This window comes from Myodes glareolus, chromosome 10 (assembly GCF_982192425.1).
Source record: "Myodes glareolus chromosome 10, mMyoGla1.1, whole genome shotgun sequence".
NCBI classification, from domain to species: domain Eukaryota; kingdom Metazoa; phylum Chordata; class Mammalia; order Rodentia; family Cricetidae; genus Myodes; species Myodes glareolus.
In genome coordinates this window covers 68,633,939-68,658,073 of record NC_142035.1, presented here as the reverse complement: position 1 = coordinate 68,658,073, position 24,135 = coordinate 68,633,939, and the positions used below count along the sequence as shown (strand labels likewise).

Below are 24,135 nucleotides of genomic sequence, written 5' to 3'. Positions count from 1 at the left end.
TACTGTGTCAGAAGACAGCAGATGACATCATGGAAGAAACACACATTGAGAGCTACATTGAAGAGAGACAGTGGAAGCTAGAGATCAAAGACATAGCTAGATTATCTTTATCAATTTTAAACAACAAAAAGCAACCCCACTCTCATGAAGGTCCCACAAGAACTGAATTAGTCTCTCTAACTCAAGTATTGATTAAAACCTAATTACCATGCACTAGTTTCTACCTTTTTATTTAGTTATGTTCTATTTATTTATTTATTAAAAATTTTCACCTCCTCCCTTTTCCCCCCACTCTCCCTCCCTCCTCCCTCTCCAGTTCTAAGAGAAGTCAAGGTGCCCTGCCCTGTTGGAAGTCCAAGGCCCTCCCCCCTTAATCCAGGTCTAGAAAGGTGAGCATCCAACAGACTAGGCTCCCAAAAAGCCAGTCCATGCAGTAAAATCAAAATCCAGGGCCATTATCATTGGCTTCTCAGTCCGCCCTCGTTGTCAGGCACATTCAGAGAGTCCTATTTGATCACATGTTCGTTCAGCTCCATTCCAGCAGGCCTTGGTTAGCTACTATTAGATCAGTCCCACCGTCTCCATTGGTGGACGCACCCCTCACGGTCCTGACTTCTTTGCTCATGTTCTCCCTCCTTCTGCTCTTCATCTGGCCCTAGGGAGCTCAGTCCAGTGCTTCAATGTGGGTCTCTGTCTCTATCTCCATCCATCTCCGGATGAAGTTTCTATGGTGATATGCAAGATATTCATCAGTGTGGCTATGGGATAAGGTCAGTTCAGGCACCCTCTTCTCTGCCACCCAAGGACATAGCTGGGGACATCTCCTTGGACATCTGGGAACCTTTCTAGAGCCAAGTATCTTGCCAACCCTAAAATGGTTCCCTTAAATAAGATATCTTCTTCCCTGCTCCCATCTCAAACATCCTTCCTCCATCTGTCCTTCCTCCATCTCAAACATCCCATTTCCCCAAGCTCTGTCCAATCCTCCACTTCTCCCTTCTCTCTCCCCACTTCCCCTTCCCCCCCTACCCCCATGCTCCCAACTTTTGCCCAGTGATCTTGTCTAATTCCATATCCAGAAGGATAAATATATGTTTTTCTTTGGGTTCACCTTCTTATTAACTTCTCTTGGATCACGAATTATTGTCTCAATCTTTGTTTACGCCTAGAATCCTATACAATAAGAGTACTTCCGGAGGCATTACCATCCCTGACTTCAAACACTATTACAGAGCTACAGTAATGAAAACAGCTTGGTATTAGCATAAAATCAGAGCTGTTGACCAATCGAATCGAATCGGAGACCCAGATATTAATCCACAAACCTATGAACACCTGACTTTCAACAAAGGAGCTAAAATTATACAATGGAAGAAAGAAAGCATCTTTAACAAATGGTGTTGGCATAACTGGATGTCAACCTGTAGAAGAATGAAAATAGATCCATATCTATCACCATACACAAAACTCAAGTCCAAATGGATTAAAGATCTCAATATAAATCTGACCACACTGAACTTGATAGAAGAGAAAGTGGGAAGCAGTCTGCAACACATGGGCACAGGAGACTACTTCCTAGGTAGAACCCCAGTAGCACATACAATAAGAGAAACAATGAATAAATGGGACCTCCTGAAACTGAGAAGCTTCAGGACACTGTTATTAAGACAAAAAGGCAACCCACTGAATGGGAGAAGATCTTCACCAACCCCTCATCAGACAAAGGTCTGATCTCCAAAATATAAAAAAAAAACTCAAGAAACTAGACATTAAAATTCAGAATAACCCAATTAAAAATTAGGGCACTGAACTGAACAGAGAATTCTCAACAGAAGTTGTTCAAATGGCCAAAAGACATTTAAGGTCATGCTCAACCTCCTTAGCAATCATAAAAATGCAAATCAAAACAATTTTGAGATGCCATCTTACACCTGTCAGAATGGCTAAAATCAAAAACACCAATGATAGCCTATGCTGGAGGGGATGTGGAGTAAGGGGAACAATGATTCATTGTTGGTGGGAATGCAAACTTGTGCAACCACTTCAGAAATCAGTATGGCGGTTTCTCAGGAAACTGAGAGTCATCCTTCCTCAAGATTCAGCAATTCCACTCTTGGGAATATACCTGATATGCCCAATCATACTACAAAAACATTTGTTCAACTATGTTCATAGCAACACTATTTGTAATAGCCAGAACCTGGAAACAACCTAGATACCCCTCAATAGAAGAATGGATAAAGAAGGTGTGCAATATACACTTTGGATTTCTACTCAGCGGTAAAAAACAATGACATCTTGAATTTTGCATGCAAATGGATAGAAATAAAAAACACTATCCTGAGTGAGCTAACCCAGACCCAAAAAGATGAATATAATTTCCACCTTTAACAACCTTCACCAACAGTAATTGTAAGTGCATGGGAACTACATAGATATTTAACATGCTGAGGTAGATTGAATGTAATTGCTCCAAAACCTCATAGGGAGTGTCACTATTAGGAGATATGGTTTGTTGGTGTGGGTATAATCTTGTCGGAGGAAGAATGTCACTGTGGGGACAGGCTTTGAGGTTTCCTATTATCAGGATACTGGCCAGTATCTCAGCTGATTTTTTTTTTTGAGTGCAAGATGTAGAACTTTAGTTCTACTACTTTAGTATTATATCTGCCTGCATACCACCATGTTGCCCACCATCATGATAATTGACTGAGCCTCTAAATTGTAAGAAAGCTCCCTTAATTAAATATTTTAATTTATAAGAGTTGCCATGGTCACGGTACCTCTTCACATCAATAGAAACCCTAACTAAGATAGAAGAGATGACATGCCTATTCAGTGCTTAGTCACTAAAACCCAGAGAGAATTTCTCCTTTCAAATCTGTTTCCTCATTTAGTTACCAAACCAAAGTTAGGGGGCATGAATGCAATCATCATTATTTAATTACTTTCATTTTGTAAAAGATATCAAGATACTAGCTAATTTGTAGAGCTTAAACGTGATCTCTCAATCCCACTTCTGCTTTTTGCTCTGGATGATCTTGAAAAAAATCCACTGGAATAAATTTTACCTCTTAAATAAGCATGTGCCCAGGTTTTACAATGTTGTAAATGTTATATAGTATCTTTTGGCCATTTGAAATTCTTCTGTCGAGAATTCTCTATTCAGTTCAGTACCCCATTTTTTAATTGGGTTATTTAGAATTTTAATGTCTAGTTTCTTGAGTATTTTTTTTTTTGAGACAGGGTTTCTCTGTGGCTTTGGAGCCTGTCCTATAACTAGGTCTTGTAGACCAGGCTGGTCTTGAACTCACAGAGATCTGCCTCCCTTCACTTCCTGACTGCTGGGATTACAGGCGTGAGCCACCACCAGCTTGAGTTCTGTATATATTTTGGAGATCAGACCTTTGAAGATCTTCACCCATTCAGTGGATTGCCTTTTTGTATTAATGACAGTGTCCTTTGCTTTACAGAAGCTTATCAGTTTCAGAAGGTCCCATTTATTCATTGTTTCTCTCAGTGTCTGTGCTACTGGGCTTATATATAGGAAGTGGTTTCCTGTGCCCATGTATTGCATATTGCTTCCAACTTTCTCTTCTATTAGGTTCAATGTGGTCGTATTTATATTGAGGTCTTTAATCCATTTGGACTTGAGTTTTGTGCATGGTAATAGATAAGGATTTATTTTCATTCTTCTACAGGTTGACATCCAGTTATGCCAGCACCATTTGTTAAAAATGCTTTCTTTCTTCCATTGTATAATTTTAGCTCCTTTGTTGAAAATCAGGTGTTCATAGGTTTGTGAATTAATATCTGGGTCTTCACTTCTATTCCATTGGTCAACGTCTCTGTTTTTATACCAATACCAAGCTGTTTTCTTTATGTGGCTCTGTATTAGAGTTTGATATCAGGGATGGTAATGCCTCCAGAAGTTCCTTTATTGTATAGGATTGTTTTGGCTATCCTGGGTTTTTGTTTTTCCATATAAAGCTGATTATTGTTCCTCAGGGTCTGCGAAGAATTTTGTTGGGCATTTGATGGGTACTGCATTGAATCTATAGATTGCCTTTGTTTAAATTGCCACTTTTACTATGTTGATCCTCCCAATCCAAGAGCATGGGAGATCTTTCCATTTTATGATATCTTCTTCAATTTCTGTCCTCAAAGACTTAATGTTCTTGTCAAATAGATCTTTCACTTCCTTGGTTAGTGTTACCCCAAGATACTGTATGTTATTTGTGGCTATCGAATCGAGAAAGATGTTTCTCTGATTTCCCTCTCAGCTTCTTTATCCTTTGTGTATAGAAGGGCTACTCGTTTTTTTGGTTTTTTTTTTTGTTTTTTTTTTGTTTTTTTTTTTAGTTGATCTTGTATCCTGCCACATCACTGAAGGTATTTATCTGCTATAGGAGTTGTGTAGTAGAGTTTTTGCGGTCACTTATGTATACTATCATATCATATGCAAATAACAAAATTTTGACAAAAGATACTTAAGGACATGTTCAACTTCCTTAGCTATCATGGAACTGAAAATCAAAACAACTTTGAGATACCATCTTACACCTGTTATAGTGGCTAAAATCAAAAACACCAATGATAACCTATGCTGGAGAGGATGTGGAGTAAGGGGAACACTCATCTGTTGCTAGTGGGAGTGCAAACTTGTACAACCACTGTGGAAATCAGTTTGGCAGTTTCTCAGAAAACTGGGAAATCAACCTACCTCAGGATCCAGCAATACCACTCTTGGGAATATACTCAAGAGATGCCCAATCACACTATAAAAGCATTTGTTCAACTATGTTCATAGCAGCACTATTTGTAATAGCCAGAACCTGGAAACAACCTAGACGCCCCTCAATGGAAGAATGGATAAAGAAAGTGTGGCACATCTACACATTAGAGTACTACTCAGTGGTAAAAAACAATGACATCTTGAATTTTGCATGCAAATGGATGGAAGTAGAAAATACTATCCTGAGTGAGATAACCCAGACACAAAATTATGAATATGGTATGTACTCACTCATTAGTGGATTCTAGCCATAAACAAAGGACATTGAGCCTATAGTTTGTGATCCTAGAGAACCTAAGTAGTAAGGTGAATCCAAAGAAAAACATATATAGATCCTCCTGAAAATTGGAAGCAGACAAGATCTCCAGGCAAAAGTTGGAAGCATGGGGGTGGGTGTGGGGTGGGGGAAAGAGAAGAAGGGGAGAGAGAAGGGAGAAGAGAAGGGTTGGGGAGAGCTGGGGAGAGTGGAATGGTTGAGATGGAGAAAGGACAGATATGGGAGCAGGGAAGAAGATATCTTAATTAAGGGAACCATTTTAGGGTTGGCAAGAGATTTGGCTCTAGAAGGTTTCCCAGATATCCAAGGAGATGTCCCCAGCTAGGTCCTTGGGCAGCAAAGAAGAGGGTGCATGAACTAACCTTGTCCTGTAGTCAGACTGATGACTATATTGAATATCACCATAGAACCTTTGTCTGGTCACAGATGGAGATAGAGACAGAGACTCACATGGGAGTACTAGACTGAGCTCCCGAGATCCAGTTAAAAAGCAGAAGGAGGTAGAATTTGTCCATGGAAGTCAGGACCACAAGGGATTGATCCACCCACTGAGACTAACTATCTGCCTGATCTAATGGGATCTCACCAAGGCCAGCTGGACTGGGACTGAACGAGCATGGGATCAAACTGGACCCTGAATGTGACTGACAATTGGGGCAGACTGAGAAGCCAATGATAATAGCACTGGGATTTGTCTCTACTACATGCACTGGCTTTTTGGGATCCTAGTCTATTTGGATGCATACCTTCCTAAGCCTGAATGGAGGGAGGAAGGCCTTGGACTTCCCACAGGGCAGGGTACCCTGTCCTCTCTTAGGACTGGAGGGGGAGGGGGAAAGCATGAGTGGGGAAGTAGGAGGGAAGTGGGGGGGAGATAGTGGAAATTTTGATTCCTATTATTTATAAGGTAATAATAATAATAATAATAGATGTTACATAGTATAGTTACCAAGCACACCTAGATTAGAGTAGCAAGTTAATATATTTTCCCTCCCACCTCTTTATCCCTCCCCTCTAGCTTCCTCTCAGCACACCTCCTGTCCACTCTTCCTAAACATAGACTTGCATATCTCAGAGAATAACAATAGTTCCTATATAATAACAGACAAGAGTGAATTTGGCTAGGCTGGTTTCCCATTGAACATCAGGGATACACCTGCCTTTGCCTCTCCAGGGCTAGGATAACAAGTGCACAGCACCATACAAGGCTTATTGATGTGGAATCTAGTGATGGATCTTTGGTCCCAGTGATTGCAGGGTTAGCATTTTACTGGTTGAGCTATGTCCATAACTCCTGGTATTTCACAGAGTAGACAAACACAGTTTTGAAAATGAACCAAGGTTTGGATTTACACTTCATGATTTGAAAGCATATTACACACTCACAGTAATTAGAATAGTGTACAAACATCACAAACATACACACAATCCAACAAGATAGTGTAGAAGTGCAGTAATCAAATATCATCGAAACATCTGGCCAGGTCACTCAGTAAGATAAGGACAGATGCTTTAAGAAACAGTTTCAGAGAAATGTATATACAAAATGCAAACGAGTGAAATGGGATCCCTGCTTTACAGCACGGAGAAAAAAGTGACTCAAAGTGGATTAGCGACAATAAGTTGAAGATCTGAAATGATAAGAAACCTAGAATAAAATGATAAGAGAAAACTGAAACAGGTTGAGGTCAGTAGGCAACATAGGAAGAAAACATAAGTGGAAAATCAGACTTAAAAACTTTCATACATAAAATTACACAATTAACAGAGCATCAGCAACAAGATACAGAAAGACAGAAAACTTGCAAAGCACATAAATAAAGGACTAGTATTGAAATTATATTTAAAAAACTCCCTCAACTTTACTACAACCACAAAATCAAGAATTCTATGATTAAAAGCAATGGGCTCAAGCAGCTATTTTTCCAGAGAGGAAAGAGAAATAACCATGAACATATGAAGAAATGTTCAACTTACTGATCAGAGAAATGAAAGGAAGGCACAATAATGTATCACCTGACATCTATGAGATGATTTGCAAAACAAATAAAAAAGTGTTGGTGAAGACATATTGGTACCCTGGTCAACTGCTATACAAAGCAGCTTCAAGGATTCCCAAAGATTAAAAATCGAGTGACCCTGTGATCCAGAAATTTAGTACTGATCATATATTCAAATAAACTCTAGAGTGTCATAGAGATATTTCACACTCATGTTCTTGGAACTGTTGTTCATAATAACTGAAGGGTAGAAGCCACCAACAGCTGGGTAGATGGATATAATGTGTTGTGCAGACAATGGATTATTTACTTGTCTTTTAAATAATTTTGAAATACATTGGGAATAAAATTTCTTAATGCTGCCCCTCAATGAGTGTTTAGTTCCTTGTGAACACGCATTGGGAAATCAACTTCCAGAATACATTCATTCATGATGTTTCGTGTCTTAAGTATCCTTGAGAATGTCTTCAATTTCCTCTCTAAAAAGTAAATGACTCCACTTTCTCAGTTGAATCATGGAGGGGGTTTTATCTTTCCTAAACACACAGAAGAAGCTATTTATATCTCATGCTTTTGTCCAGTGTACTTTGGTACAGATAAGCAATAACATCTATCACCAGATAAAACAATAATTAACAAAAGCCAAAGTTCAAAATTAAACCTCTAACTGGAAGAAAAAGAGGCTTAGTTAGCTATAGATGAATGGCTAAGAAAACATTAAAAGTTTAATTGAGATGAAGTTTTGTTTTGAGCGGGGAAACATTTATAAACTTCACATCCTCTGTTTATTTTATGCTGATATTACTTACTCGGTCCTTTCTATGTTCTTATTGTTTATCCTATCCTAACCATTTAAAAAGCATCTCTTAATTAACATTCACAACTATCCTTCATCTCTATCAATTTTACAGGACACACAAGTTCCTTGTTAGAGGTATAAACATGTCTGAGTAGGACACAGAGTGACTTCCTAAGAGTCATATTGTTCCTTTCCAGATGAAACATTGTCAGCTGATCCTTGCAGGTAAACCACGTGGAAAGTTAAACTTAATACCTGAAGAAGAGTAGAAGTAGTAGTTTCTGTTTCTCTCCTTATTTAAACAGCCCTAGTTTCTCCTGGTTTTGACTTCTGTCAATGTTGACACTGTCTTTAACCAAACAGGCACGTGGGAGATTTTCATTATTTAGTGACAGGAAATGAACATACCTTATAGGTAGAAATCCAAACATCAAAGCACAGACCAACAGCAATGTGGTCTTATTTCTTAATAAGAGAAATAATGCTCTTATTTCTGTGTGGGAATGCTGCACAGAGCGGGATGGGGTGGGGCTTCTCCAGGATATTAGAGGATGTACTACTTCTTCCCCAGTATTTCCCAAATGCAAACTTGTTCAGAGAATAGGGGTCAGAATGTGAGAATGTTCTGTAAACCTCCGTGATTAGAAACAGATGACCTCATCAATGGCCTATAAGGTAGCCCGAGGCAGTGACAGGATGGCAATCAATTCTGCCCTTCCATTGCCTGACACATGACATTACAAACTGTTAGCTGAGGGTAGTCCTGTCTAGTGTGACTTCTCATAGTCAGTACGTACAGTTTGTGTAATGAACAATAAATTCCAAGATGTCTCTGCTTGCAATGGGCCTTCTACGTTTCTTCTTCATATTCCTACCCAATTGTGCGTATTTTGGAGAATGAACCAGGTTTACACACTTTCTCAGCAGCACATATTACAGTTGACAACATAAAACAGAGCAGAAAAAGAGGGACAGGAAGAGCTAGAAACTCGGGAAACAACACTGGTTTTAGTGCTGGCCACAATTGCAGTCTAACCAAGCAAGGATTCTGAGGTCTGCAGAACATTCTGGTCCTTGAAGCACCTCTTGCTTTCCAGGCACTTGTTTGCAGTATACTGGCAGGAAGCCATTTTGAGAGGCTTCTATCTCAGTGTCTTTCCAGGTCTCAAAGTTCCCTGCATTTCCCTGAGTCTAGGAATTTCTCGTCAACTGGTAAAGTTCCTGTGCTGATTAGTGAGATTGCTGACCTGAGAACGTGTAAGGCATGAGATCAAAGATGTTGGTTGCCCCACACAGCAGAGACTTGGCTGTAGTCATCTCATTGGCAAACAGAAATGTAGCTGGAAACAGAAAGCATGAAACAAGACATTAGAAGCAAATGAATAAAAACCAAGCAAGAATATCTATATTAATATCTGAGAAAGCAAATTTTATACTAAAGTTATTGAGAAATACAAAGAAAGTTACACACAGAGAACCCTCTGTCAAGAGAGTATAATAATTGTATACATCACAAATATTTGTTTTTATGATTCCATAGAACAAACATTGACAGACAAAAAGATTATGATGGGCTCTTATAATCAAATGTTGTAAAATTAAATCAATGATTTTACACATTTTTTTAGATACATAAGGACTAAAATAAAATAAGTGTAAATACCAGCAACAGTAGACTTCTTTCTCTCTTGGGGTTCAATTCAGAAGTTCTATTTTCACGTCTATATGCCAAAATATAACAGAATTTTCCCTTTTTGCTTGATTTAGCAAATTAGATCCACAGCAGGCCATGCTGTTGGCTCCACCTTTTATTTCAGCTGTTGAGGAATTGCTAAAGATCCTAGGATTGAGGAGAAAGGGACTTGTTCCTCATGCCAAATGGCCCTTTCATCTACATCATTTTTTTAATATCATAATATTAACGATAGGATTCTTCTGTCATTAGTCTGTTTTAATGTTAAATACTGGTCTTTGTGTCTCTTAATATGAGGACTCTGAAATCTGCCTTTTAATGTGTTAAATAAATGTTTATTGTCACAGATGTTTGCACTTAAGACTGCTAGAGCATGGTGAGAAAATGCTGGGTTTTCTTCATGGCAGAGTGGTATACTTCCCCTCTTCCCACATGAACTTTTTGACATAAGAATATGCTACCGAATTTAAGAGTTCTTTCATTTCTCCTGAAAAGTTATTAAAACATGATTCTGTGCCTTGCAAACTGGTTGAATCTTGCATGAAATGAATTTTAACAGAGAACAGGAAGAGAGTGTGAGAATATTAAATGCTACCAAAGGTAAAAATTGGTAACAATGTAGGAAAAGAGCAGAACATTAGACTAATAGATTGATGTCATAGTTTATAAGCAGTGATATATTAAAAGCAATATACTCTTTTTGTTGAAGCATTATTCACATCCTGGGTATCCACTTTGCAACCTGAAACTAATAGGATTCACATGGATAATAGTGTTTCTGGATTTAGTTTAATTATCAGTGCCCCATGATTCTTTAGTTACAAGTTTGCAGCACTTAACCTTGGACCTCTTTGATGTAATGGCCATGTTTTGAACCAGAATTCACTGTCTCTTACAAAGTGTTTACAAGTCTTGTAGGTTGAAGATTAACACATACCAATGTTAATATTAAACAAAGAAGTCTGATCTCTGAAAGTCAAACAGGGTTCTGACTTTCTGCTGAGACCACCACACGGAAGGTCTGCAGCAACGTCAAAATAAAGGCATATCTTGAACATAGTAGGGATGTGGTACCAAAGCACTACAAGAAAGCAGTTGCAGCAGCAAAGGCAGTTCCATGAACTTCACGGCTGCTGGGCGGTGTCTTAGTGTGTATATGTACTTGGATAAAAAATACATTTGATTGTCATAGTTAGGGTTACTATTTTTATGATGAAATGCCAAGACCAAAAACAATTTGGGGAGGAACAGGTTTATTTGGCTTATATATCCTAAACCATAGCCCATCAAGGGAAGGCAAAGCAGGAACTCAAACAGGCTGGAACCTGGAAGCAGGAGCTGATGCTGAGGCCATTGTGGTGAGCTGCTTACTGGCTTTTTAAGCTTGCTTTCTTATAGAACTCAGGACCATCAGCCCAGGGGTGTCCTTACCCACAGTGTGATGGGCCTTGTCCCATAAATAACTAATTAAGAAAATGTCCTACAAGTTTGCTGTATACAGTCTCATCTTACGGAAGTATTTTCTCAATTGAAGTTCCCTCCTCTCAGATGACTTCAGCTTGAATCAAGCTGAAATAAACTAGCCAGGACAATTGATAAAATGCTAACAGATTATCAAAGCCCTGAGAAAATCATAAACTTTTACTTGTGAAGCACCATCTTGCCTTAATATTAATGGCTATAGTCAGTGGTGCTTGCTGAAGGTTGGGGTGACTGTGGCAACAGTTTAAGATAAGAGAACAGTGAATATTGCTAAGTAGACCAATTCCCATTTTCAGGAAAGACTTTTCTTCTGTACACCATAATGCTTGGTAGTATTTTATTTTTTTCACAGTAGAATTTTCAAAATTGGAGCCAATGTCATCACACATTCATACAAGTTTGATAACAAAGGTTATAATATTATAAATTTATTGTAAATATTTTTCTTGCATTAATAGCATTAACATCACCTTTACTGGTAGTAGATTTTACCTAAAACCAACTAAACAAAAAAATAAGCAGTATATTTCTCCATCTACAGAAAGCATCATGAGTTCAGGTTTTGCCATGCAATTTCAACAATTGAGTTATATCCCCTTACTCCATTTCTAACTATGGTTTTTATGCCATTTCTACCAAAGTTACAGTTAATTTATCCATTGAAATCTTGAATAGTCAAAATCATTCGGGATCAACTTTTTCTGAACTTTTGTTCATTTTCATATTTGACTCTGTCTCAGTAATCATTAATATTCTTAGCATTTAGAAGAGTGAATTTTTAAAGTTTTCATTTTTTTGGTCCACATCTGTCACTATGTGTGGAAGCTAGCCTTATCAAAAGTGCTTATTAAATAATATGACTTGAAAATGAAAATTATTCCTTGATTCGTGGGCTGAAGAATGGTTATTATCAGCATTTTTACCATTTGACAATGGCATATTTACCATTGTCAACATCTTGGGTGGCCAGGTATACTGTGAATGTATAGTAATATTTATATAAGGATCATTTGCTTAACAGTTGGTTTAAAGTCAGTGAATCATGCTATAACATAGATATGTACTTATCAAAGTATTATTATTTCATATAGGGCATACTTGGATGCCTAGGGGTATTCAGAATGGTAAATTGGCCCTGATTTCCACTTAAAGCCAGATACAGCTACACTAACACTTGACAAGAGACTTAGGTTTTCTTTTGATGCCTAGCATCTGTCTTTATTCTCTGGGCATTAATGTTGTGGGTAATTTCTTAATGTAATAGTAAGTTACTCATCTGCCCTGAAAAATCTATTATCTAGTGGAGCCATCATCCTCCATTAATTTGAATAGATCTTCTGAATAATTTACTGCAACTTCTACATGACCAGTTGCTGGTGTAATCATGAGATTTATGTGTTGAAATGACTTTCTTTCTTAAACTCTATAAAATAATCTTAGCTGCATTCGAATTTTTCTTCTATAGTTTCTGTACTACTCCCAGGCCTCATAGAAGTAAAAAGAACAGAATCTCTTCTAAATTAAGGTTAAGATTAAGGGAATGTTGTGGCTAGTTTGCCTATCCATACCACGACAGCTTTCTCTATTTGAGCATGAAGGTTGCTTTTATTCCTAATGTTCATGTTCATAGGAATTTTAATTTTCCTTAAGAGTTTCTCCTTGCAATAATGATTTAATGTGAAAGCTATGTGAATCTTTCTCTTAGTGGAACACTTATGAGTCATTGTAACGTATTGCTATAGAGAGGCTCAGCCACAGCATGTGCAATTACTATGTTCACTGTGCGTGGCACAGAAGTAATTACAGCAATAATGTAAAGCTTCCTGATCACAGATCACCACAGTGGGTGTCATGATTACAACAGCTTCAAATAGTGAACTAATTATTTTAAAATTTTTTATGGATAAAAACCAAATTCACAGTGCTTGAGACGGGATTACCACAAACCTTCAGGTTGTAAATGTACAGTATCTGCAAAGCTGAATAAATTAAAGAAAATGAGAAAGGAATGCCTGGACTTCATGATACACATAATTAAAAGTGTAGATCAAGGTAAATATAATAAAGAGTCAGTGTTTCTGGGGGCAGGCACTGGTGATTGACAGGTTCCAGCAAGGAGGCAAGGAGCAGGTAAAGGAAGAAGAGATGGTGAGAATCTAGCAACCTAATTGACTGATAGTCAGAATGCTTCTTTATTTATGTAGAATTCAGTAAACAGGAATAGAGTCATGTTGTTATCAAACGCAGATCATCTAATCTTTTTTCTTGAACATCTGGGATTATAAATTTAGTCATCATTGATGAATTGTGACAGAACAGAATTATCTTATACAATCATTTCCCCTTAAGTTTAGTCATCATTGATAAACAGCATTATATTTTATAATCATTTTTACTCACTAACCTCATAACCCAATTTTTCAGAGTCTAGAGGTATATGATAGCTTCTTCTCAGGCTGGCAGTTCTTGTGGCTTAGATAAAAAGAAAATCTCCAAGCCAGCCAGGGCAGATTGCCATTCCCCAAGCAGTGTATTATTAACTCATAATGGTTAGAGTGCCCAAGTAGAGTCCTCAAGCTAATTGCTGCAGTAATTATTTAACTCCAGGTATAATATAATGTTTTACATTGTATGTCTTTCTGTAATTTGTTTAAATGTGTAATCCTGGCACTGTTTTGCTTGTTGGTCATATTACAGCACAGTGGCTCTCTATGAGTGAAATTTTCAAAAAAAGGGACGACCTGACACCTTACTCTTCTTTTTTTGTCTTTCTATACTGTTCTTTGCCCACCAATATAAATAAATATCTTTGTAGGTCTGAGGTAATTTCAACTAATCTAACTTTGTTGCTGTATATGCCATGTATTCGCCTGAGTATATAGTGGGAAAAGGTTTGCAATCTGATCTGTGACCAACTTCTCCAGCCCACCAAACAGTGCTGACTTTTTAAAGTTTACTTTGTATTGATTATCTTGTTTCTGAGTAAGTGTAGGGAAAGATGCTTTTAAGAATATCTCAGGGCCGCCTCATAAAGAGATCTCCATTTTCTTTGTGTATGTCACAACTTCCAAGGCATAAGACTTCCAAGTAGATAAAGATATCTCCCTAAAAGCAGGAGGAGTATGCTCAGGATTTTCCCAGGGAAGCTTAGAAGCAGTTCTTCCCAGAGAAGGTATCCATGATTCTTAAAAATTTTCTATCAATTCAATATACCTAAGTTGTATAAATATTAAAAGCCCTCCAACCATACATTACATGGAGACAAAAAACAAGTTGCACGATGATCGTCATGTGACTCAGCTTTGCGGGATCTTTGCCAAGCAGCTGTGCTGGCTTCAGAACTTTTGCAGTTCCCATCAGATATGGCTGTGCCACGGTGTCCTGTTTATAACAATGCCATCAACCATACAAATAGAGGGGGAAAGTTTATATAATTGAACCCAAAGAGGCTAATGTGTGTTAGGAGGTCTTCATATTTCTTGTAACTGCTATCAGAATATTCTCATATCTAATAGAGGTTCCAAAAGAGAATTAGGAAATGAGAATACCATCTACCTATAACTAATAATCATAATCAATAATAAAGACTTGCTCAGTCATCCAAAAGCAAGTTGAGAATTTCTTCTGGCACAATGGTAGTGGTACATGCTTTTAATCCCACATCTTCAGAGGAAAAGGCAGGCGGATCTCCAAGTTCGAGTCCAACCCGGTCAACAAAGCGAGTTCCAGGACAGTTGGGGCTACTCAGAGAAACTCTGTCTCAAAAACCATCTAACAAACCAAGCAACCAACCAAGAAAAAAGAGTTTCTTCTGTTTGATTGAAAGTGTCTTTGAACATCATAGATAATTTAAAATTTCTCCTTTTGGTCTTTGACTACTTTCTATAATGTCTTGTAGTTAAAGGAGTCAATCTCCAGGAAGACAGTCATTTGTAGCATCAAACGTCTTGGCACACACAATCAGACTGGGGTGGGCAGAAATGGCTGAAAGTAGATTAGAAATATCGGGGTATGAAGGAAGAACTAAGGAAGTTCCACAGAATTGAACCAGAGGGGTTAGTGAGGCTACAAACCTGAGGAGACAGAATTAGATCTTGTGTATCAGAGAAGCTTTGTAGGGATAGGTACAGAGAAGATGTGTGAACAAACAGAGAATCTCTCAAACATCCTACTAGAGATGCTTCCAGTTGCTCGTGAGTCTACACAGAGTAAAAGCAGGAATCTCCTAATTCTTTCTTGTCCTCTCTTGGTCCTAACTCTAGCCTTTGGATACAAGTATAGTAAACAAGTGAAAATGGAGGAGTGATGGAGAAAATTAAGTGATAGCAACTTAATCAATTACTGGTAAGCTCATTTTTTCACTCTGGTGAAAATCAATTACTGGTAAGTTCCTGATTTTCACTCTGAAAATCAAGTGAGAATTTTTTTATCTAATTTATCTAAAAAAAATTAAGGGATTATATTTAGAAGTTTTCCATTGTAAGTGCCAAAGTCAGGAAGTTGGAGATTCAAGGTCTCAGTTTGTCTTATCCCGGTATTCCAGGGAAAGCCCAGGGAAATGAAATACTTTGTTAACAGTGACTCAGTTGTGATTGAGCCACGATGTGAGCAAAGGTCTCTGGATTGCCAGTTTCTGCTCTTTACCCTCCACCCCACTGCACAGGTAGTTACAGTTATGGACACTCTGCACTCCCTTAGTCAGGAGGCAGATGCCACGGACAGTGGCGTCTGCATTTTCCGATTCCACTTCAGGAACGAGAAATGCTGAAGTAGTCGCATTTTATCACTTCCCTGTTCCCTAATAATATTTAACTTTTATTTGAAAATATCTAGGAGATAAAAAAGCATGCTAGCTGGCAAACCAACTCCCTCTACCCCCAGCTGTTAACTTCAGAATACATCTGAAGTCCTTCTCTGGCATATGTTGCAGGAGTGTAGCAGCAGCCAGCTTGGGATCAGCCACATTTGTAGTTCTCGTTTTCCCCCTGGTGGTACCAGTGCCTCCACCGGTTATTTTTTACAGTCAGCTTTTGAGAACTTTGAGGATAATTTGGTATCTGAAAATTTACACATGTGTCGATGAGCCTTAAACCCTTCAGAGAATCACATTCTTCCCTCTCAAAAGAGCATCTGCGGTTGGAAACATCTCCCTGAGACCTGCTTGCAAGAGACTATCGTCTTCTGCTTCCAAGCATGGAGGTGAAGAACTTTGAAGCTTGGGATTATGTTGTGTTTGCAGGCCTCTTCGTCATTTCCTCTGGAATTGGTGTGTTTTTTGCCATAAAGGAGAGAAAAAAAGCAACATCTCGGGAATTCTTGGTTGGAGGGAGGCAAATGAGCTTTGGCCCAGTAGCTTTGTCTCTGACAGCCAGCTTCATGTCAGCTGTCACTGTCCTGGGGACTCCTGCTGAGGTCTACCGCTTTGGGGCATCCTTCCTCCTTTTCATCATTTCATATGCATTTGTGGTCCTCTTCACATCTGAACTCTTTCTTCCCGTGTTCTACAGATCTGGCATCACAAGCACCTATGAGGTAAGAGACCTCATTTCGTCCCCCTCCAGTGCCTTCGGAGATGCCACTTCCACTTGAAGGGTTTTCCTTTTCCTTAGCTTTTTGTTGTTTAATAAATGCATATTATCCTGATATCAATAATGAGATATTTTCAAGGCAACTCCACATTGCTAAAAAAATAATGTGAACTATGGGTAGGAGTAATGTGTTTTGTTACTCTGTAGAAGGAAGCTAATAATGTTACTCCCACTGGCTGTTTCCATGATTTAATGAGGACAAAAATGGAAAATATGTTCTGGAAAAGTGAGAAATACTTATATTTATAATGCTTATATTTAGTTAGTGAGAGATAATGAAAAGACATTATCTTTATTATCATTAGCTTGATTGTTCTGAAAGACAAATAGAACAATGCTATTAGCATTATAATTTGTCAGCTGAGAAAACTGAGAACTAGATGGGTAAGTTAGGTATTTTTTAATACTAGACAAAAGTCTACTGAGAAGCTAATTTGTTTATATTCTTTTTTATGGGTTTCTTTCCAATAGTAGATCACTAATGGTAATTATTACTGCACTTAAGTTTTAAGAGTCAATTAGGAATATTTTGGAAAAGTGAGAAATATTTTTGTAGGAAGGACTTCCTTAATGATAAAAATATGTAAATAATTGTAATGAGTGGGAAATAAGATTATGGGATTTTGGTTTTGAAGCAATTCTCAAGAAGATCAACATATTCAAAATTGAATTTTCATGCATAGTATTTAAGGTTAATAATAAAGGTTAATAATAATTTTTGTTTTGTTAAAAATAAAAACAACAACCACAACATAGAACTTCATTGTCAATGAAAACTCTGAAAGTTACAATGGAAGACTTATAAAAAAAATTTATTTAAAGAAAATCAGTGAGATAAATTATTGTAAAGAGTTTCTTTAGCTTTCCAAAGCCATTTAGGCAAATGAATACTTTAAAGAAGGCCTTAAAACATACAGAGAGCCCATCATATCCCAAATGTTCAACATTAATTATCCTGATGCTGAGAAATTAATCATAGTTGAACAATTCAACAGGCACAGTATAAGCCACAAATTCAAAAGATAATAGATAAATTTATGATAAGCTCTAAAACTGTGCACATATGCCATTAAATACTAATATATATTTGAAAATGCATTTTCCCATCCATATGTGAACATTTGGCTTAAGAAGATGTAGCTGGGATTTTCTAGTTTTGTTCTAGAAATATTTTTGACATTCTCAGCTCTTATGTCCTTGTTTCTTCTTGGAATAAGTGTTATGACCAGCCATTCTTTCCAGAAATACTCATAAAGTATTTGCTCATCTTGTGTACATCTACAGGCTTTGAGGACATGTGTTAAACAAATTGCCTGCCCCCATGGGGCCAATTTCATACAAATGAGACAAACAATAAATACATAAAAATGTATAACACAGGATTGTATGTAGAGTATTTAGTGTGAGTTAAGTACTATTGGAAGTGTTTTACTTGTATTAACACATTTAGTCTTTGTTGGCACAAAAACCATAGCACTCACCTCAGGGAATAAGAGATAACTTGTTTTGGAGCCAAATTTGAGTATATGCAGCCATGGTACCACAGAGTTATAATACCAAAGGTTCTGTGCTTACTTTAAAATGATTAAACAATGTACTCATATGAAGCAACCTGTCTTCTCTAATCCCTGTAACTTGTAACTAAGTTTGGTAAAGTGATGAGATAAGATATTGAAAAGGCAATTAAACAAACCGCAAACACATAACTTAAGAGATTTCAGACTCCTTTCAAATTTCCATGTTAAATTCAGATACAAACCTGTTTTAAAAGTACTACTGTTAGTCTAGGATGCTTTAAAACCCTTGTACAGGAGAACATGAAGATTATTTAAATACCCATGAGGTTATTTTGGGATTGGACTGTGCTTCACAAGAATTGGCGGTATGGTCTAGAGGTAATACCGCAAACTCTAATATAAGCCTACTTGGCTTTGAATGCTAGTTCTGCCAGTGCTAGTTAGCTGTGTGACAGGAAAATTTCTTAAGTACTTTGCATTGTATTGTAATAACTTCTGTCTTGAAGGACTTCTACAGTGGATGAGATGGATGAGATTTTATGTGGAATTTTTTTTATAGATCTGGACTAGAATGCTATATTAACATTCTTAATTTTTTCATTGTCCCCTACTTTTAGCACTGTGGTATTTGGGATGTCTTTGTTTATATCCCATTATACAGTAAAATATATTACTTTAAGGATTTTTTTCAGGTATGAAAGACTAAAATAAGTGGACAATGCATTCCACTCCTTGAACATCACTTTGCTTTGTCATTTGCTTTAACTGAAAGGAAAAATGTTGGCTCAGGACACCCAGGACCAAATTCTCAACATAAAGGAGATTTATTGGCTTTAGAGGAACAGAGGGCAGGGAATAAGAGACAAACACAGGATATAGAAGAAGATGGAGAAGGAAAAGGAAGCCAGGGAAAGGGCAGAGGGGTATTTGTCCCGGAGGGCAAAGGACTGCCTCTGGAAAGACAGAGATGACACATAGGAAAATGAGCCAAAGGGAGCCTTGCTGTAGGAAGTCCTATAATCAGTAGCTACTCACTGCAGGATTTCGTTTCTGATATCCGTTCCAGCAGAGGATTCTGATTTGTGAGTCTACCCCTAAATAAATAACCATCTATTTCTCAATTCTGAGCTAGTGTGGAATTTCTTTTCAGTGTCCTTCTTCAGAGCCTTTCATTGGTGAACTTTAGCACTTTGTTAGCTGGACCTCGGTAGTCAGACTCAGAAGGACAAAGTGGCTAAATAAGGGAATGGACCTTGGGGACTAGCTTAAGAAATGCAATCTAAAAGTTGTTTTTTTATCAAGGCAAAGGGAATTGGGGAGAAGAAGAAGGTCTGCCAGAGTAATGCCCACCACTCTCAAACTGGCCATAGTCTTTCAGTGACAATTAAAAATTTCAAACAATTAGTGGGTTTGGATTATCATGAAATTTACATCTTCTGTGTTTTGCCCCTGGGAAAACTGCCATTATATTGCTATGCAAGCAAGCGAGCAAGCAAGCTGGAATGCTGGTCTAGCTCTGTAACATGAGTGGCCTAAAAAAGAACAGGGGTAAGCTAACTGACTGCCCACCTCCACATTATCCTCAGAGTGATGAAGGATAATTATTCTTGAGATTTGAACCCATCAGTTTTGGGATGGGTATTCTAGTTTGCTTTCAGTTGCTGTGATAAAACACTGTCCAAAAGTAACTTGGAAAGGAAAGTGTTCATTTTATCTTGTGTCACTATTCATCATAGAAGGAAGTTCAAGCTGGAACTCCAGGCAGGAACCTGAGGTAGGAACTGAAGCAGAGATCATGAAGAAATTCTAGTTAGTTACAAGACTTTTGAAGGCTGCTTTTTCATTCAACCCAGGACCACCTTTCCAAGGGTGGCACTGTCTCTAGGGGTCTAGTCCTCCCTCATCAATCATTAGTCAACAAAATGCCCCATAGACTGGATGGGGTCTATTTTTCAATATGGTACAATATAGCAATACATATGTATGTATTTACATATATGTATATACATATTATGTATATTTTAATAGCCAGTGAGGTGGAGGCTTTGATACACAGTAGGATTTCAAGATGAAACTCTGCATCTGTAAACTTAATTACTATTTCATCCCACGTGAAAGCACAGAAATTATTTTTGCTCCTATGTTATACATTAGAATTAGCTCAATTTCAATAGTATACATTTTTATTATCTCCAGTTTGATGGTTTATAATTAGACTTTTCATGATATCTTCAATTAGTTTAACTTTTTTCTTTTTTTGTGCTAATAAGCCCAGCTTATTATTTATTCTTAATTTTTTTAAAGTACACTCCATATTATATCATTATTCCCAGTTTCTTATATTGGATGACCCTTAAACTTCTTACTCTTAAGTTTTCATAATAAAGGTCATAGGTTATAACGTCTTGAACAGTGATCTCTGAACACTTATGGTTCCTCTGTATTAGAGTCTGTGGAATTATTTTGATAGTAGTATACTTAAATATTATGGAATATTACTTTAGCAAAGTAATATAAACTAATTACCTTAAAAATGGATATTTAATATCTAATAAAATCTTATGAGGATTTTCATTCTATCTATGGATGAATTAGCTTTTAATCTTTCTAGATAGGTCATTATGCTTCTTGAATGAGGAATGACATGTTTTATGTGGTTTATGGTTTAGGGACATAGTCTAAGAATGATTTCAGGGTTTTGACTTCTGAAACAATTGGGCTAACTACGAGTCTATCACCAAAATATAGAGGAAAGATATTTTTAAACCAGTATCAAAAGATATCAAAAGAGATACAGTGGGTGTCTGTATTTGAAAGTGTGGTATAGGTTTTAGGTTCCTTTCATGAATTGGATGTGGGTCCTGAAAGCTGATTAGGAGACAAGATTATATTGATATATCTCTTTCCTTGCTCAGTCTTGATGCAGGGAGTCAGTGGGGGGCTTGGTCCTTCCTCAACTGAATGTGTTAAGCTTTGTTGACTCCCCATGGGAGGCCTTATCCTTTCTGAGGAGTAGATGGGGGTGAGTTGGAGGGGGAATGGGGAACTATGGTTGGTATGTAAAATGGATTTAAAAAGCTTATATATCCAACAAAGACAACCAATAGGTGAGTGAAAAATAAATTGAAAGGGAGAGAAAATATAATCAGCTGTAGAATTATATTGCATCATGAATGAGAAAATAGTCTTAAGCCACAGAAGGAGACACAAGAGTCCAGGGTGATGGAGTGAGAAGCAAAGGCCTGCCAACAGACAACAAGAGTTCAGAGAAGCTCAAAGCAGATTTATTGTTAGACATCTCTGTGGGAATGTGACATCGAAACAATGATTGGTCTTGGGGAACTTAATTTTGAATTTTTGATCTTCAGAAATGAAAGGTTATAAATTTCTACTATTTTAAGCCACTCATACCCAGGCATAACCAGATAGACTGATGGCTTTAAAAATATTCAGTGTATCTGAGCTACAGAGCTCAGAAGATAGCATATGCATAAAAATAGGGATGCCAATTGGAGTAATCTTCCTGAGAGATAACTAAAAGAGTTGGAAGCAAGTTTCAAACTAAATTTGAGCAGAATGTTTCTCTCATTTTTAATTAATATAGGAAAGTAGAAAAAGAAACTAAAGAGCGTTGGTTACAAATATCTTGTCATGATGACATTTCTTGTGGTTCATAGGTGTTGCTGCTGAGTAGAAACTGTCCCCTTATTGGATGTCAAGTATAGAATGCTCAGCTTTGAAAGCTTATGCATAAACAGCACCAAGAACAAAAGATTCAGCAGGTTACTTATAGATATTTGTACATACAGAGACATATGCATATACATGCACATATGTTTGTAACAATAATAGTCAAAGAAAAAGAGGCTATCAATTTGATGGGGACATAAAAGGGATTTGAAGGGAGCTGGAAGGGACAAGAGCATAAAAATGGAAGAAAAAAGTGATACAATTAAAATATTAAGAATATAAAAACAATAATTACCAGTTTAGCAATGAATATGATTTAATATGGAGAATAAATAATAAGAAGGTACAGTTATAGCATGAGATAGACAGGTGTGGCCAGGCAACAGTGCAGACCAAGTAGGAGAGGCACACATTGTTTTAGCATCAATAGAGAATCGCAGGATATTTTGAGAGTGGTATGATCAGAACCGTCTTAAGAGATACAATGTGGGGGACATGAGCTCATAGAACACTCCAAGCCTTAGTTTTATAGGGACCAATGAGTGTGTTACAGTATTAAGAAGAAATAAAGAATTAAGCTAAGCTGTAGGCAGATGGGATATAAAGGATAAACTTCTATTGGGGGAGTTAAACAGGAAGTCTCCTGAATAAAATATGATAACAACCCAAATTTTGATGCGAGCATCCCAATTGCCTTCCATAATTATTATGAGAAGAACTATATTTTAATATGTTTGACTTTCAGCAATCCATGCTTTTTTTCCCTCCTGCTGCTTCCAAGAATATATACCATAAAATGGCATCATCAACCCAAATCCTATATTCAGGGGAATACCAAGAAAATAAAAAAGAATTGTTTGCTGCTTGTGGTGTTTGGAACAAGAATGGATCCCACAAGCATATATATATGAATGCCTAGTCATCATAGATTGCCACTACTTGAGAAGGCTTAAAAGATATGATTTTGGTAGAGGAAGTATGCAACTGGGGGTGGCTTTTAAGGTTTCAAAAACCCAAGACAGGCTTAGTGGCTTTCTCTTCCGACTGCCTGAGGATCAGGATCTAGAACTCTCAGCTACCTCTCGAACATCATGTTTGCCTGCGTACCACCATGCTCCTCATCGTGATGACAATGGACTAAACCTCTGAAACTGTAAGCGAGCCCCAATTAAATATTTCCTATGGTCACAGTGTCTCTTCACAGCATGGACAACTAAGGCACATCTTTTGCTTAAAACTGCATGCCTTTCTCTATTTTTCAGTACTTACAGTTACGATTCAACAAGCCAGTTCGCTATGCAGCAACAGTCATCTACATTGTGCAGACGGTAAGAAGGGCTGTGACAGGTTTGAGAACTGAGGGTAACAAGAAAAAGCTTCAGTTATGTTTATTGGAGGGGGGTGCTCTCATATAAGGGCAGCTTTGATACTAAGAGTTGCTATCATTTTCTAAAGATAGCACTTTTAACATGTGTAATTATCTTTAGATGAATCCACTCAGCATAGATTCTTCTTTCCAGGCTAACAACTAACAGTTAACTGGGCATGGAAACCCAGGCTTTTAATCTCAGCACAGTGAAGCAGATGCAGGAGGGTCTCCCTGAGTTCGTGGACACTCTGGTTTACATAGTGATGTTAACCAGGGCTATGAGAGAGACTTTGCCTCAAAAGTAAACACACACACACAACATACATATATACACAGATATATACAAATTGTGTATGAGAGACCTTGTTTCAAAAGTAAGCACACATACAAAACATAGTTATATACACATATATGTACAAATTGTGCATTTATCATAAATATATATATGTATATTTGAAAAACAAATTGTGTCAGAAACCACAGAGAAAAAAATTTCTTCAAATTTATTTCATCCTTTCTACTTTTTAAACGATTTACTTATGGAATGGTCTGGTAAGTTATTTTGTCACTATTCTGTTTGGAGACAAGATCTCCCAATATAACCAGGCTGCAAATTCTCCTGCCTCTGTATCTCAAGTCCTAGGATCAGTTATGTGTGACTATTGTGACTATACCTGGCTTAGGTTTCTAAACTGATAAACTGAGTCACACCAGAAAAGCCTAATTGCTCTACAACAGCGATTTTCATTAATATACCTACTTCCTTCTTTTGGAATCTTTCCCCACATGGGCTTTAGGATTCTTTAAGCTTCCCAAGCTCATCTGTGCACACAAAAACTGCTTCCTGCTGCCGTCTGCTACAGATAACTTCCTGTCCTCTTAAAATCTGACTCTGCCTGAAGGGTTTATCTAAAATAGAGGCAAG

The 24,135-nt window shown here is 37.5% G+C and overlaps 1 protein-coding gene and 1 long non-coding RNA gene across 2 annotated transcripts in view; one reads left to right on the top strand and one right to left on the bottom strand.

Moving 5' to 3' along the window:
* The window catches only part of LOC146892656 (uncharacterized), a 46,713-nt gene extending 33,154 nt beyond the window's left edge, over nt 1-13,559 (bottom strand). Inside the window, exons 1-2 of the long non-coding RNA XR_015003965.2 lie at nt 13,451-13,559; nt 9,119-9,211 (exon numbers count right to left, since the gene is read on the bottom strand). This is a non-coding gene — a long non-coding RNA (uncharacterized LOC146892656). The remainder of the gene's footprint in view (nt 1-9,118; nt 9,212-13,450) is intronic.
* Nucleotides 13,560-15,812: 2,253 nt separating this feature from the next.
* Slc5a12 (solute carrier family 5 member 12) overlaps nt 15,813-24,135 on the top strand; it is a 57,079-nt gene continuing 48,756 nt past the window's right edge. Inside the window, exons 1-2 of the mRNA XM_048443714.3 lie at nt 15,813-16,578; nt 23,104-23,169. Of these exons, the coding sequence (XP_048299671.3) occupies nt 16,240-16,578; nt 23,104-23,169 (405 nt within the window). The 5' untranslated portion in view covers nt 15,813-16,239. The remainder of the gene's footprint in view (nt 16,579-23,103; nt 23,170-24,135) is intronic.